The sequence below is a fragment of the Syngnathoides biaculeatus genome, chromosome 3 (assembly GCF_019802595.1).
Source record: "Syngnathoides biaculeatus isolate LvHL_M chromosome 3, ASM1980259v1, whole genome shotgun sequence".
Classification (NCBI taxonomy): domain Eukaryota; kingdom Metazoa; phylum Chordata; class Actinopteri; order Syngnathiformes; family Syngnathidae; genus Syngnathoides; species Syngnathoides biaculeatus.
The window spans coordinates 37921401-37933729 of NC_084642.1; the positions used below are offsets into that span (position 1 = coordinate 37921401).

The 12329-nt window shown below is 40.2% G+C and overlaps 1 protein-coding gene across 10 annotated transcripts in view; it reads left to right on the top strand.

The window, feature by feature from the left end:
- herc1 (HECT and RLD domain containing E3 ubiquitin protein ligase family member 1) overlaps positions 1–12329 on the top strand; it is a 219481-nt gene that overhangs the window by 108835 nt on the left and 98317 nt on the right. For all 10 annotated transcript variants that reach the window (XM_061815706.1, XM_061815707.1, XM_061815705.1 and 7 more), the window contains 4 exons: positions 1492–1602; positions 1684–1854; positions 4794–5033; positions 10623–10706. In XM_061815706.1, the coding sequence (XP_061671690.1) occupies positions 1492–1602; positions 1684–1854; positions 4794–5033; positions 10623–10706 (606 nt within the window). The remainder of the gene's footprint in view (positions 1–1491; positions 1603–1683; positions 1855–4793; positions 5034–10622; positions 10707–12329) is intronic.

Sequence of the window (12329 nt, forward strand, 5' to 3'; positions counted from 1 at the left end):
GCGCTGTGGCGATGAACCACCGCGGTACTGCGAGCGTTGTCGTCACACGCTGAAAGAAGGATTATGTCGTCCCCCAAAAATATTTTTTAATAGCTCTAAGCACAAACCTACCTGTCAATTGGAATTCATGAAGCTTTCGCCCTTTGCACCTGTGCAATTAATTTTTCCTGACGAACCAGGTCTTTTGGAAAAGTATGAAGAGTGAATCCATCTTCCCGAGTGTTCGAGCAAAATCCAGCAATACAAAGATCCGGCATTTTGGCTAACACGAAGGAACAAAGAGCTACCTTTCCGCAGGAAAAACTGGTGTAAACACACGAGCCCGATTGAGTGGGCGTCTGCTCATAACGTCACATCCTGCTTCTTCTCCAAAACAAATCCCTCATTGGGGGGAGGTACAAAAAACCATATACGTCAAAATCATGTGTGGTGAAAAAACGGATGGGTCCATTCCGGGTGCCTTTTTTTTGTTTTATCAAAAACATGCTTTTGGTGTCAGCTGGACTTTAAACAGTTCGAACGTCTGATCGGCGAATTGACATCACATGCATCAGACATTATACTCCGAGCCACAAGAATAGTCATTACAACTCTCCTACAGCATAAGGTCCTACAACTAGCCCATGAAGGACATGGGGGCATTGCCAAGACGAAAGGATTGCTCAGAACCAAGGTATGGTTTCCCGACATTGATTGCTAAGCAGAAGCAGCAGTACACAATTTCTATTGCATGTCAAGTTAACACACCAGTTATACACGCTGAACCACAGAAGATGTCAGCTTTGCCAGAAATTCCATGGCATAGTGTTAATGTAGACTTCTTTGGACCACTTACGACTGGAGAGTATCTACTCGTCATCATTGAGACACGATACGCAGTTGTTGAGATTGTGAGATCAACTTCCGCCAACAGTGTCTTTCCTGTCATGGACAAAGTCTTCTCCATGTTTGGAATTACTCGAATTCTAAAAACGGACAATGGTCACCAATTTAACAGTGATCAGTTTTCCCAGTTTGCAATCTATCTCGGATTCCATCATCTCAGATGACACCACTGTGGCCTCAAGCCAATGCTATAGCTGAAAGATTCATGCGAACATTAGGCAAAGCTTGTCAACCATTCTTAATAAGGCAGACACTATTTCATGGAAGTATTAATACCTCTAGCTTGAACAGTGACTTTATTTCTCTTGTTCCCACAAACACCAATTTCTTGTATTCCCAGAAAGTCCACCCGCTTATACTTCTATTAAATTCTTTCCAATATTTTTGAATCTGAATGTTGCTTAATTTAGAGCCTCGCTCTTGATTGTCTGGAAAATAAACTTTTTTTTTTTAATTTAAAATAATGCAGATTATTAAACATTTGTACATAAACATGCTCAATTATAGCCCTCGGGTCATTTCCATCTCTGGTTCTTGACAGGTTTATTGAAATATAGATGCTGCAGTACAATAAAAATAAACTTAATTTTTGATTTTCTCTTCCAGGTTGTTGAGAGGCTATTCTCTCTATTGTCTGACTGTATGTGGGAAGCTCCCATTGCTCAAGCTAGACACTCCTTTGAGCTTAAGGAAAAAGTACATGAACTGAAATTGCAGGTTTGAAACAAAGTATAGTTATGTCCATAAAGTGGCTTCATGTGTATTTCTTTTTGGCACCGACATACCTTTATTTGATAGGGACCGGCTGAAGAAGAGGAGGAGAGCCTTCCCATCCAAGAAGTGTCTTTTGACCCAGAGAAGGCCCAGTGTTGTGGGGTTGAAAATGGACAAGGGCTGACACACGGTAGTGGGGGTAAAGGCTATGGCCTGGCCTCTACTGGAATCTCCTCTGGGTGCTACCAGTGGAAGGTGCATTGCTATTTTCCCTCATGTCTATTAATATGCAGTGCTTGTGAATTTTAAAATCAACATTTGCAAAAATGCCAGGAAAAGGTAAGATATCAACCTGTGCTTAACCTACATTCCTGAATGGGGGAAAAAATTGGTGAAGTTGTTAAGCTTAACATAGAAGTCGTGTGGCTCGGCTCATATTTGGTTACATAAATTACAGTGGTATGAAAAAGTATTTGGCCCCTTCCTGATGTCTTATTTTGCTTGTATGCATTTTTACAATGCGCTATTTTTACAGAACATGTCCAGCCCCATCTTAAGTTTGCTAAAGAGCATTTGGGTGGTCCAGAAGTGGATCGGGATAATGGCATATGATCAGATGAGACCAAAATAAAGCTTTTTGGTAAAAACTTGTCGCATTTTTAGGAGAAAAATGCTGAGATGCATCTGAAGACCACCTTACCTACTGTTAAGCAGGTGGAAAACATCATCCATTGCGGCTGTTTTTCTGCAAAGGGACTAGGACAGGACTCTGAAAACTTTAACACTCAAAGAGCCTTTTCAAACCGGTTTCCACGGAAAAGAACACTGGGAGCCGCAAACACATTTTGACATCTGAAATGAAGATACCAGCAACAGTGTGTAAAAACCTTGTGAAGACTTGCGGAAAAATTTTCCACCATAATTTGCTGATAAATTCTTGAAAAATTGTTTCTTTTGGATTTTTTTTATTCCCATTTTCTCTCTCATAGGTGAGGTTACACCTTTTATGAAAATTACAGACTTCATCTTTTTCAGTGGCAGAACTTGCAAAATTGGTGACAGATTAAATTCTGTAAACACAGCTGTAAAAACTTGAACATTGGAATTTCTTTATTTACCTGCTCTTATTTAGAAATTCACAGCCCTACTTTTATTAAGTAAATGAACGGTTGTGCCCTTATGTTTGATTAACCTGGTAAAATTTACAAGATATCTACAATTCTTTAAAGAAAACATTCCGGGTCACATGAAACATTTAATTTTGTTTAAATGGAATTGAAATTAAATGGTCTAGCAGTTCAGAAAAGCATTGTTTTTTTTTAACAAAACAGACCCATAAAGAAATTGGTTCTCAGTCTCTTGTCCTAGACATTTAATTTTGTTTTAAAAAAAAAAAAAAGTAACATATACATATACACAAGGATACAGTGAAGACAATGCGTATTTGAACACCCTGCTATATTACAAGTTCTCCCACAAAAAAATCATGGAGGGGTCTGACATTTTCATAGGAGGTGCATATCCACTGAGAGAGATAATCTAAAAGGAAAAATCCAGATATCACGATCAGGTCAAATGTTTCCTGTGTGTTCACCAGGTTTCCACACACTGCAGGAGGGATTTTGGCTCACTCCTCCATACAGATCTCTAGATCAGACAGGTTTCTGGGCTGTCGCTGAGAAACACAGAGTTTCAGCTCCACAGATTTTCTATTGCGTTTAGGTCTGGAGACTGGCTCAGCTACGCCAGAACCTTGATATGCTTCTTACGGAGCCACTCCTTGGTTTTCATGGCTGTGTGCTTCAGGTCATTGTCCCATTGAAAGACCCAGCCACGACCCATCTTCAATGCTCTGACTGAGGGAAAGAGGTTGTTTCCCAAAATCTCACAATACATGGCTGCGGTCATCCTCTCCTTAATACAGTGCAATCGTCCTGTCCCATGTGTCGAAAAGCAGCTTTAAGATCAAGCATGAGCACTTTCGAGGCATCTTGAACTAGAGAGGTTGTCACGCACACACTCAGTGTATAAAATGGCTTAGAGGGTTGGAGAGAGTTGCAGCTGCAAAAAGACGATTTGGCTGTTTTTGGGGAATGGTGGAGAAACAACGCGATGCACTGAAGCCGCAATAGGTTAAGAGCGAAGTAGAGAGGGATTACTATATACTGTTTGTGTTGTCTTTAATATTTAAATTTGTTTGATGTGACAAATATTTCCCCTACAAAAATCAGGAAGGGGCCAAACACTTTCACACCACTTTATGTGCACCATCACCAGTCATTTGAAAATGTTTTTTTTTCTGGCTCGCCTCCTCTATTCAAAACAATGGATTCCATTTTCCATTCCACTTATTCTTATCGTTGCTGATGTGTTGACGCCTACAGAGAGGAAAATAAGTATTAAAACACCTTGCGATTTTGCAAATTCTCCCACTTTGAAAACATGGTGTCTGAAAATTTCATCTTGTATGCATGTCCACTGTGAGAGATTCATCTAAAAAAACAAACACGCAAATCACAATGCATAATTTTTTTCTGTGTCACTGCTACAAATAAGTATTTGAACACCTGCCAATCCGCAAAAATTATGGCCATCAAAGACCTGTTAGTCCACCTAGAATCCATTTATTAGTCTAAATTAGAAGGACCTGTTTGAGATCATTAGGTACATACAGACACTTGTCCAGCCCACATAATCAATAAGACCCCAACTACTAACATGGCTAATACCAAAGAGCTATCCAAAGACACCAGAGACAAAAATGTAGACCTCTACAAGGCTGGAAAACACTAGGGGTCAATCGTCAAGATGCTCGTTGAAAAAAGATCAACAGTTGACATGACTGTCTCCCACGGACTGGGGCTCTAAACAAGATCTCAACTCATGGCATATCAATAATCCCAAGAAGGGTGATGAATCACCCTAGAACTACACGGGAATAGCTGGTCAATCACCTGAAAAGAGAGGGAACCACTGTTTCCAAGGTTACTGTGGGTAATACACTACAAAACAAACAATGTTGTTTATTTTTAGTCAACTTGTCTGTTTACTCATCATTTGAGTCTGAATGTTGTGTAAATTGCAACCAGATAATGGTAATGTTTTGGATTTTGCAAGTGAATGTTTTAGAAAAAGCCAGCTTTCATTTTACTATATGCATCTTTGGATTGGTTGTTGATCATATTTTTCCATAGTTCTACATTGTGAAGGAGAACCGTGGCAATGAGGGCACATGCGTAGGTGTGTCACGATGGCCCGTGCATGACTTCAACCACCGCACCACATCAGATATGTGGTTATATCGAGCATACAGTGGAAACCTCTATCACAATGGCGAGCAAACCCTGACACTTAGCAGCTTTACCCAAGGAGACTTCATCACTTGTGTTCTCGACATGGAGGCCAGAACCATTTCGTTTGGAAAGAATGGAGAGGTGAGAGGAGGTGGGAGAGTGCATTGTCTAAAAACACAAATTTTACAAATGTCATTTGCGTTTTAAGTCATTTCATAGTAGATATATTCATTAAATGTTGACTAGACTACACAGTTAACATTTGCTCAACATCATTATGGCGTGACCAATTCAGAAGCTCCAATGATGCCCCATCTGTCAGTCGTAGAACCGGTCATCTTTAATGTAAGGGGTGGCCCATAGCCCGTCTGGGGCCGTTGCTCTGTGTGCAATGCAGGAATGGAGCATTTGACTGACATACCATAATTTCACGTGTACAATGCTTCCTGAAGTATAATGCGGAACCCCAAAGTTGACCTAAAAACTTGGGAAAACCCTTCTAGCAATGTACAATGCGCACTACTAATTTGCTGACATCCATATGCGCAAAACATTAGGAATTATCTTTATTTCTATTTAGCTAGGTTTGTATTTTTATTGTTTGTACTTATTTTTAAAAAAATTGTCTGTACAACATTCATTAATAATCTTTTTGCGTGTGCTCATGTAGCGGTAATATATATCTTGGGACAGGCCGGACGACACGCTGGTCCGTTTAATTGTTAGAACAGAATCCCTCAACCAACCAAAATAAACGCTCAATCATGGCGTAACATTAATACTGTTGATAACACGGATTACAGCCTTAAATCTAATGTAATGCTCTTTAATTAAACTTTGTGGAGAAACATAAATATTTGTGCGTAAAACGTTTGTGCATAGTGCAGTTTATCCACTATATTACACATCCTCGGGGAAGCCTTCAAAGAACCATCTGACTTATCTCCAATCAGAAAAGATCCATAGGAGCTACCTTTGGTTCATCACTGTGGAACTCATCATTGATGACTTGGTCCAGTTCTGGTGCCTCATGCATCGCATCATGAACAGTGATCCCATCTTCCTCCAACAGCATGTCATCCTCTTTGCCATCAATGGCATTTTTGAGGAAACATTTTTTGAATCCCAAGAGTCTTGGTTCCATTTATTCCTCATTGTCAGCGCCTTGAGACAAAGCTCCACAGTGCTGACAGCACAGCTTGCCCTCTGTTTGGCTACAATGTGTATCAGCTCTTCTGTGGTGCTGGTCGCTATCAACACAATGAGAGCTCAGAATACGTAGAAACGAGCATAATGGGCACATTCAAAAAGCAAAAATGTGTGCCCTCCGCTTTTTTAATGTGCCCATTAAAGTCGAACTGACACCAAAAGCATGAAAATCATCTCGAGGGGTTTGTTGTGGAGAAGAAGCAGGAAGTGATACTATTTGCATATGCCCACTCAAGCGGGTTCATGTGTTCAAACAAGTTTTACCTGCGGGAAGGTAGCTCAAAAATCATCTTGAAATGTAACTTTTTTACCACTCCATGTACCTTTATACGACTATACAATGTGATTTTATTTTTATTTTTAAACTATACCTGAATATAATGTGCTCAATTGACCTTTTGAAAATATTTTGAGAAACCTTTGCACATTATACATTAGTAATTATGGTAATAATGGTGCAGCACAACAAAATAAACATGAAAGTCATTGCCAACACTTTTAATCATTGATTTGAGTTACAGCCCTAATGGAATTACATTACATTGATTTTGGAATTTTAATACCATTGATAAATAATCAGAAGTAAAATATTGTAGAACCCATGAAATATTAATTTGCTCTTGTAAAAAATCGTTTTGTTTTTTTTTTAAATACGTGGCAATTATCTGACTTCTTTAATCACTTTCCTAGCCATTAAATTTGTCAGAAATAAAAATGGAGACATGAAGGGTGAGTGGTTAGCACATCAGCCTCACAGGTCTGAGGAACTGGGTTCAAATCTGACCTTGTCTGTGTGGAGCTTGCATGTTCTCCCTGTAACTTTATGGGTTTTCTCCAGATGATCAGGTTTCCTCCCACATCCCAAAAACATGCATGTTAGGTTAATTGAAGAGTCTAAATTGCAGGGATGAGAATTTTCCGTCGGTCGGCGGATTTCCGACTTTTTCAGACCAAAATGACCATTCTCGAGATAAGCGCAAATCCGTTGAGAAAATTCCAGTGCAGGGGGTATTGTGCGCCTGCCTCTTGGTGGTGGGCATTAAAACATTAAAACTTGTTTGTGGCAGATTTCTCAATTGGGCAACAGAGTTATACAGTATAACGATCCAATCGTGTTAGTGGTTAATCGAGTTTAACCATTGCCATGTACACGTTTTCTCGGTTCTCAGAAATCGCAATGTAACTTTTTAGTTAGCCAAGTAATGGCGCGTGGGACTTAGCGCGAACTGAGCGACGTTGTGTTCAAAGTTTTACGATGGTGAAAGTGTTAGGGAAAAAAAGGAAGAAGATCAAGCGAGGGCAATTGACAAGGATGCTGGAATCAAAAACTGTTTCAGACGGGCATGGCTTGAAAAAAGTGTAACCGTGAAGATCGGACCGAAAACGGTATCAACATGTCTAACCGAACACGTACAAAAAGTAGACATTCCCGGCAAAGTGCTGTGCACTGTGTTCCGATAGGAGCAAAAAATATCCAGGAGAAAACTCAAACCCCCCACCCATCGACAGACATTTTCAGTGTTTTTCCAAATTGGTCATTCTCATCCCTGAAATTGTCCGTAAGAGTGAATGTGAGAATGAATGGTTGGTTGGTTATTTGTGCCCTGTAATTGGCTGGTGACCAGTGCAGGGTGTACCCCGACCCTGGCCCAGAGTCAGCTGGGTCCGGCACCGCTGCAACCCAAGTGAGGATAAATGAAAATGAATGAGTGAGTGAATGTTTTTATTTAACGGCAATGTAAGCAATAATTTATACAAACCCAATTCAAATGAAATTGGGATGTTGTGTTCAACATGTAAAACAGAATACAAATGATTTACAAATCATGTTCGACCTATAGTTGAATACACTACAAAGACAAGATATTTAGATAGTTTAAATTGATAAACTTTATTTTTAGCAAACGATCATTAACTTAGAATTTTATGGGCATAGCACATTTCAAAACAGCTGGACAGGTGGCAAAAAAGAATGAGAAATTTGAGTTATGCTCATCAATCACCTGCTTAGAACATCCCACAGCTGAAAAGGCTAGTTGGGAACAGGTGGGTCCTATGATTGGGAATAAAAAGAGTTTCCCTGAATTGACCCCTGCGTACAGGGCACTTAACCACGCCTCCTGAAGTGACGTCACGCCACGTGTGCTGACGTCAGGCAAACAATTAGGAAAAATATCGGCGCAGCAAGAAAGGAATAGAGCGAAACTGTCCGATTTACCGGCTGATTTCTCACTCGCATTCTTAGCTAACAGTGAAATATCGTTGAAAAGCAGACAGCAGGGTTCAAGTATTTCAGCGAGGGGTATTTCAATGGTATTTACATGCATATCGACGGAGAAACCATTGATATTAGTGCGAGATCTTTCCAGAGTCAGAGGAAGACCGAGAAGCCACCTAATATAATATATTATAACCCAAAGACGAATTCGTCATTGACAGTTTCCTATTTTCGTGTTACATATCACACTTGTGTGCAGAATCTGTATATGTATCTGTATAGCCGTTTATCAACCACCGTATGAAGGAAAAGAAGGCGAGGCTTGATTTACGAGTTGTTTCTCTCGTTTTCTTTGTGTAACGTCACGCGCTCCCCTGAATAATTATTCTTGAATTAGTGCCGAACCTACGCAAGTCCCGACCGAGTACGACAATCACTACTTTAGTGTCCTCAAACATCCTTCCTTCAGTCTTGGTGTCTCGGTGCACGTCGAAGGCTTTTAGGACTGCTAGTCCGGTTTAGCTTAGTTAATTAGCCGCGAACAATGGGACACGTTTGTGCAGTCAGATCATCGCAAAATATCGCTCAACACAGATCAAGCGTGACAATCATTCACACGTAGCTATGATATGCAAGCGAAGAACTGCTAATTCATTTATATGAGACGTATTGAAAATCAAATTTAGGGTTTACCTTCGTGCAAACGTATCTGTTCCGGTTGATGGATTCAGTTGATCATGCGGTCTTACACAAAGTTTGATCCATCAAAGACATTTTTCGTACTGGGTCTTCAGTTTTGGAAAGGGTACGAATTGAACTCCACCAACTAGCCTTTCAGGATACCTGTCGTCACTATAATAAAGTCCGTGATTACACCTCTTAACCATATCTATTGTTAAAGAACCCAAATACGTGATAAAACGCCAACAGAAGCTATACTGGACCATCCAGCCAGCGTTGTCTGAGATTTGAGTCCGAGATTATGCAGATCTCTGGCCTCTAATTGGTCAGTGACGCGGATTGCGCAACATCCACGGAGGGGTCAGTTGCTCAGTCATTCACATACAAAGATGGGGCGAGGTTCACCTTCTTTGCAAACGTGTGATAAAATAGTCCAAACATTTAAGAACAATGTTACTCAACGTACAGTTGCAAGGAATTCAGGGCTTTCATCATCTCTGGTCCATAATATCATCAAAATGTTCAGAGAATCTGGAGAAATGACTGCAACAAGAAAAAAACAATTTTGAATGCCTGTGACCTTTGACCCCTCAGGTAGCACGCCATCAAAAAGTTTGACCTTACATCCATAAATTGACATTACATCCATAAGAGCAACTTAAAACTCTTCTATGGAAAGCAAAAGCCATTCATTAACAATACCCAGAAACGGTGCTGCCTTCTCTGGTCCCGAATTCATTGAAGATGGGCTGATGTAACGTGGAAAAATGTTCCGTGATCCAACGAGTCCAAATTTTGAATCATTTTTGGAAATTGTGGGCGTCATGTAATCCAGGCCAAAGATGAAAAGAACCATCTGTACTGTTTTGGACACATTGTTGAAAAGTTACTGGCATGTGCAACTCACACATCTGTGAAGGGACCATGAATGCTGAAAGATATACAGGTTTAGGAGACGCATATTCTGCCATCCAAGCATCGTCTTTTTCAGAGATGACTCTTTTTATTTCAGCAAGACAATGCCAAACCATATTCTGCACGTGTTACAACAGTGTGGGTTCATAGTAAAAGAGTGGGGGTAGTAGACATACCTGCCTTCAGTCAAGACCTGTCTCTCATTGGAAATGTGAGGCGCATTATGAAAAGTAAAATACGATAACGAAGACCCCCAGACTATTGAACAGCCGAACCGCATATCAAGATGGAATGGGAAAGAATTCCACATACAAAGCTTCAACAAATTTCAGTTCCCAAACGTTTATTAAATGTTAAATGAAAAGTTGATGAAACAGAGTGGTAAACATGACCGTCTGAGGGTTGTAGCCATAAAATTCGTACTTGAGTATTTGCTTAAAACAAAGTTTACCAGTTTCAACATTAAATATCTTGTCTTTGTAGTGTATTCAATTAAATATAGGTTAAACATGACTTGCAAATCATTGTATTCTGTTTTTTTTCACGTCCCAACTTCATTGGAATTGGGTTTGTATTTTTTTTCTGGAGTTCATGTTAATTAAATTTATAGTGAGCCCAATTATTATGACAACTAAATGGTCATGCATATACAGAAGAAATTCTTGTTTTGATTTTATTTTTTTTATTCCTGTTATGTGGTTCCACAGGAAGCCAAGTTAGCCTTTGAGGATGTGGATGCCACAGAACTGTACCCATGTGTGATGTTCTATAGCAGTAACCCAGGAGAAAAGGTAAGAGAAAAGTGCAAATAAAATAGCATTCTACATGAGAAAAAGATAAGGGACTTCCCTTCTTTTGGTATTTTCTCTTGTGTGTTGTTTTTCCAGTCATGGATGTCACTGAGCGCAAAATTACTGTAGTATAAAGTATATAGTATAAATACTGTAGGATAAAATATATAGTATATAAATACTATAGTAACATATTACGAGCAACATCTGAACCCCTTTCTCATGTACAGTGAAGAAAATGAGTATTTGAACATCCTGCTATGTTGCAAGTTCTCTCACTTAGAAATCATGGAGGGGTCTGAAATTTCTATTGTAGGTGCATGTCCACTGTGAGAGAGATAATCTAAAAAGAAAAATCCAGAAATGACAATCTAGGATTTTTTTAACGATTTATTTATGTTACACAGCTGCAAATAAGTATTTGAACACCTAAGAAAACCAATGTTAATGTTTGGTACAGTAGCCTTTGTTTGCAATTACAGAGGTCAAACGTTTCCTGTAGTTGTTCACCAAGTATGCACACACGGCAGGATGCATTTTGGCCCACTCCTCCACACAGATCTTCTCTAGATCAGAGTGTCAGCTTCCTCCAAAGATTTGTTTTTTGGATTTAGGTTTGGAGACTGGCTAGGCCACGCCAGAACCTTGATTTACTTCTTACGGAGCCACTCCTTTGTTTTCCTGGCTGTGTCCTTTGGGTCATTGTCATGTTGACAGACCCAGCCACGACCCATCTTCAATGCTCTGACTGAGGGAAAGAGGTTGTTCCCCCAAATCTCACAATACATGGCCGTGGTAATCCTCTCCTTAAAACAGTGTAGTCGTCCTCTCCCATGTGGAGAAAAACACCTGCAACGCATGATGCGACCACCCCCATGCTTCACAGTAGGGATTGTGTTCTTGGGATGGAACTCATCATTTGTCTTCCTCCAAACACGGTTAGTGGAATTATGACGAAAAAGTTCAATTTTGGTGTCATCTGACCACAAAACCTTCTCCCATGACTCCTCTATATCATCCAAATGGTCATTGGCAAACTTAAGACGGGCGTGGACACGTGCTGGTTTAAGCAGGGGAACCTTCCGTGTGCCATGCATGATTTCAAACCATGACGTCTTAGTGTATTACCAACAGTCACCTTGGAAACGTAGCTCTTTTCAGGTTATACACCAAGTCCTGTCATGTAGTCCTGGGCTGATTCTTCACCTTTCCAAGGATTATTGAGACCCAATGAGGTGATAGCTTGCATGGGGCTCCACTCCAATTGAGATTGACGGTCATGTTTAGCGTCTTCCATTTTCTAATGATTGCTCCAACAGTGGACCTTTTTTCACCAAGCTGCCTGGCAATTTCTCCGTAGCCCTTTCCAGCCGTGTGGAGTTGTACAATTTTGTCTCTGGTGTCCTTGGACATCTCTTTGGTCTTGGCCATGTTACAAGTTTGAGTCTTGCTGATTGTATGGGGTGGACAGGTGTCTTTATGCAGCTAACGACCTCACACAGGTGCATTTGATTCAGGACAATACAAAGTGGAGTGGAGGTGGACTTTTAAAGGTCAACAGGTCTCTGTAGTTCTTTACAGCCGTGTGGAGTTCTTCAGTTTCGTCTCTGGTGTCCTTGGACA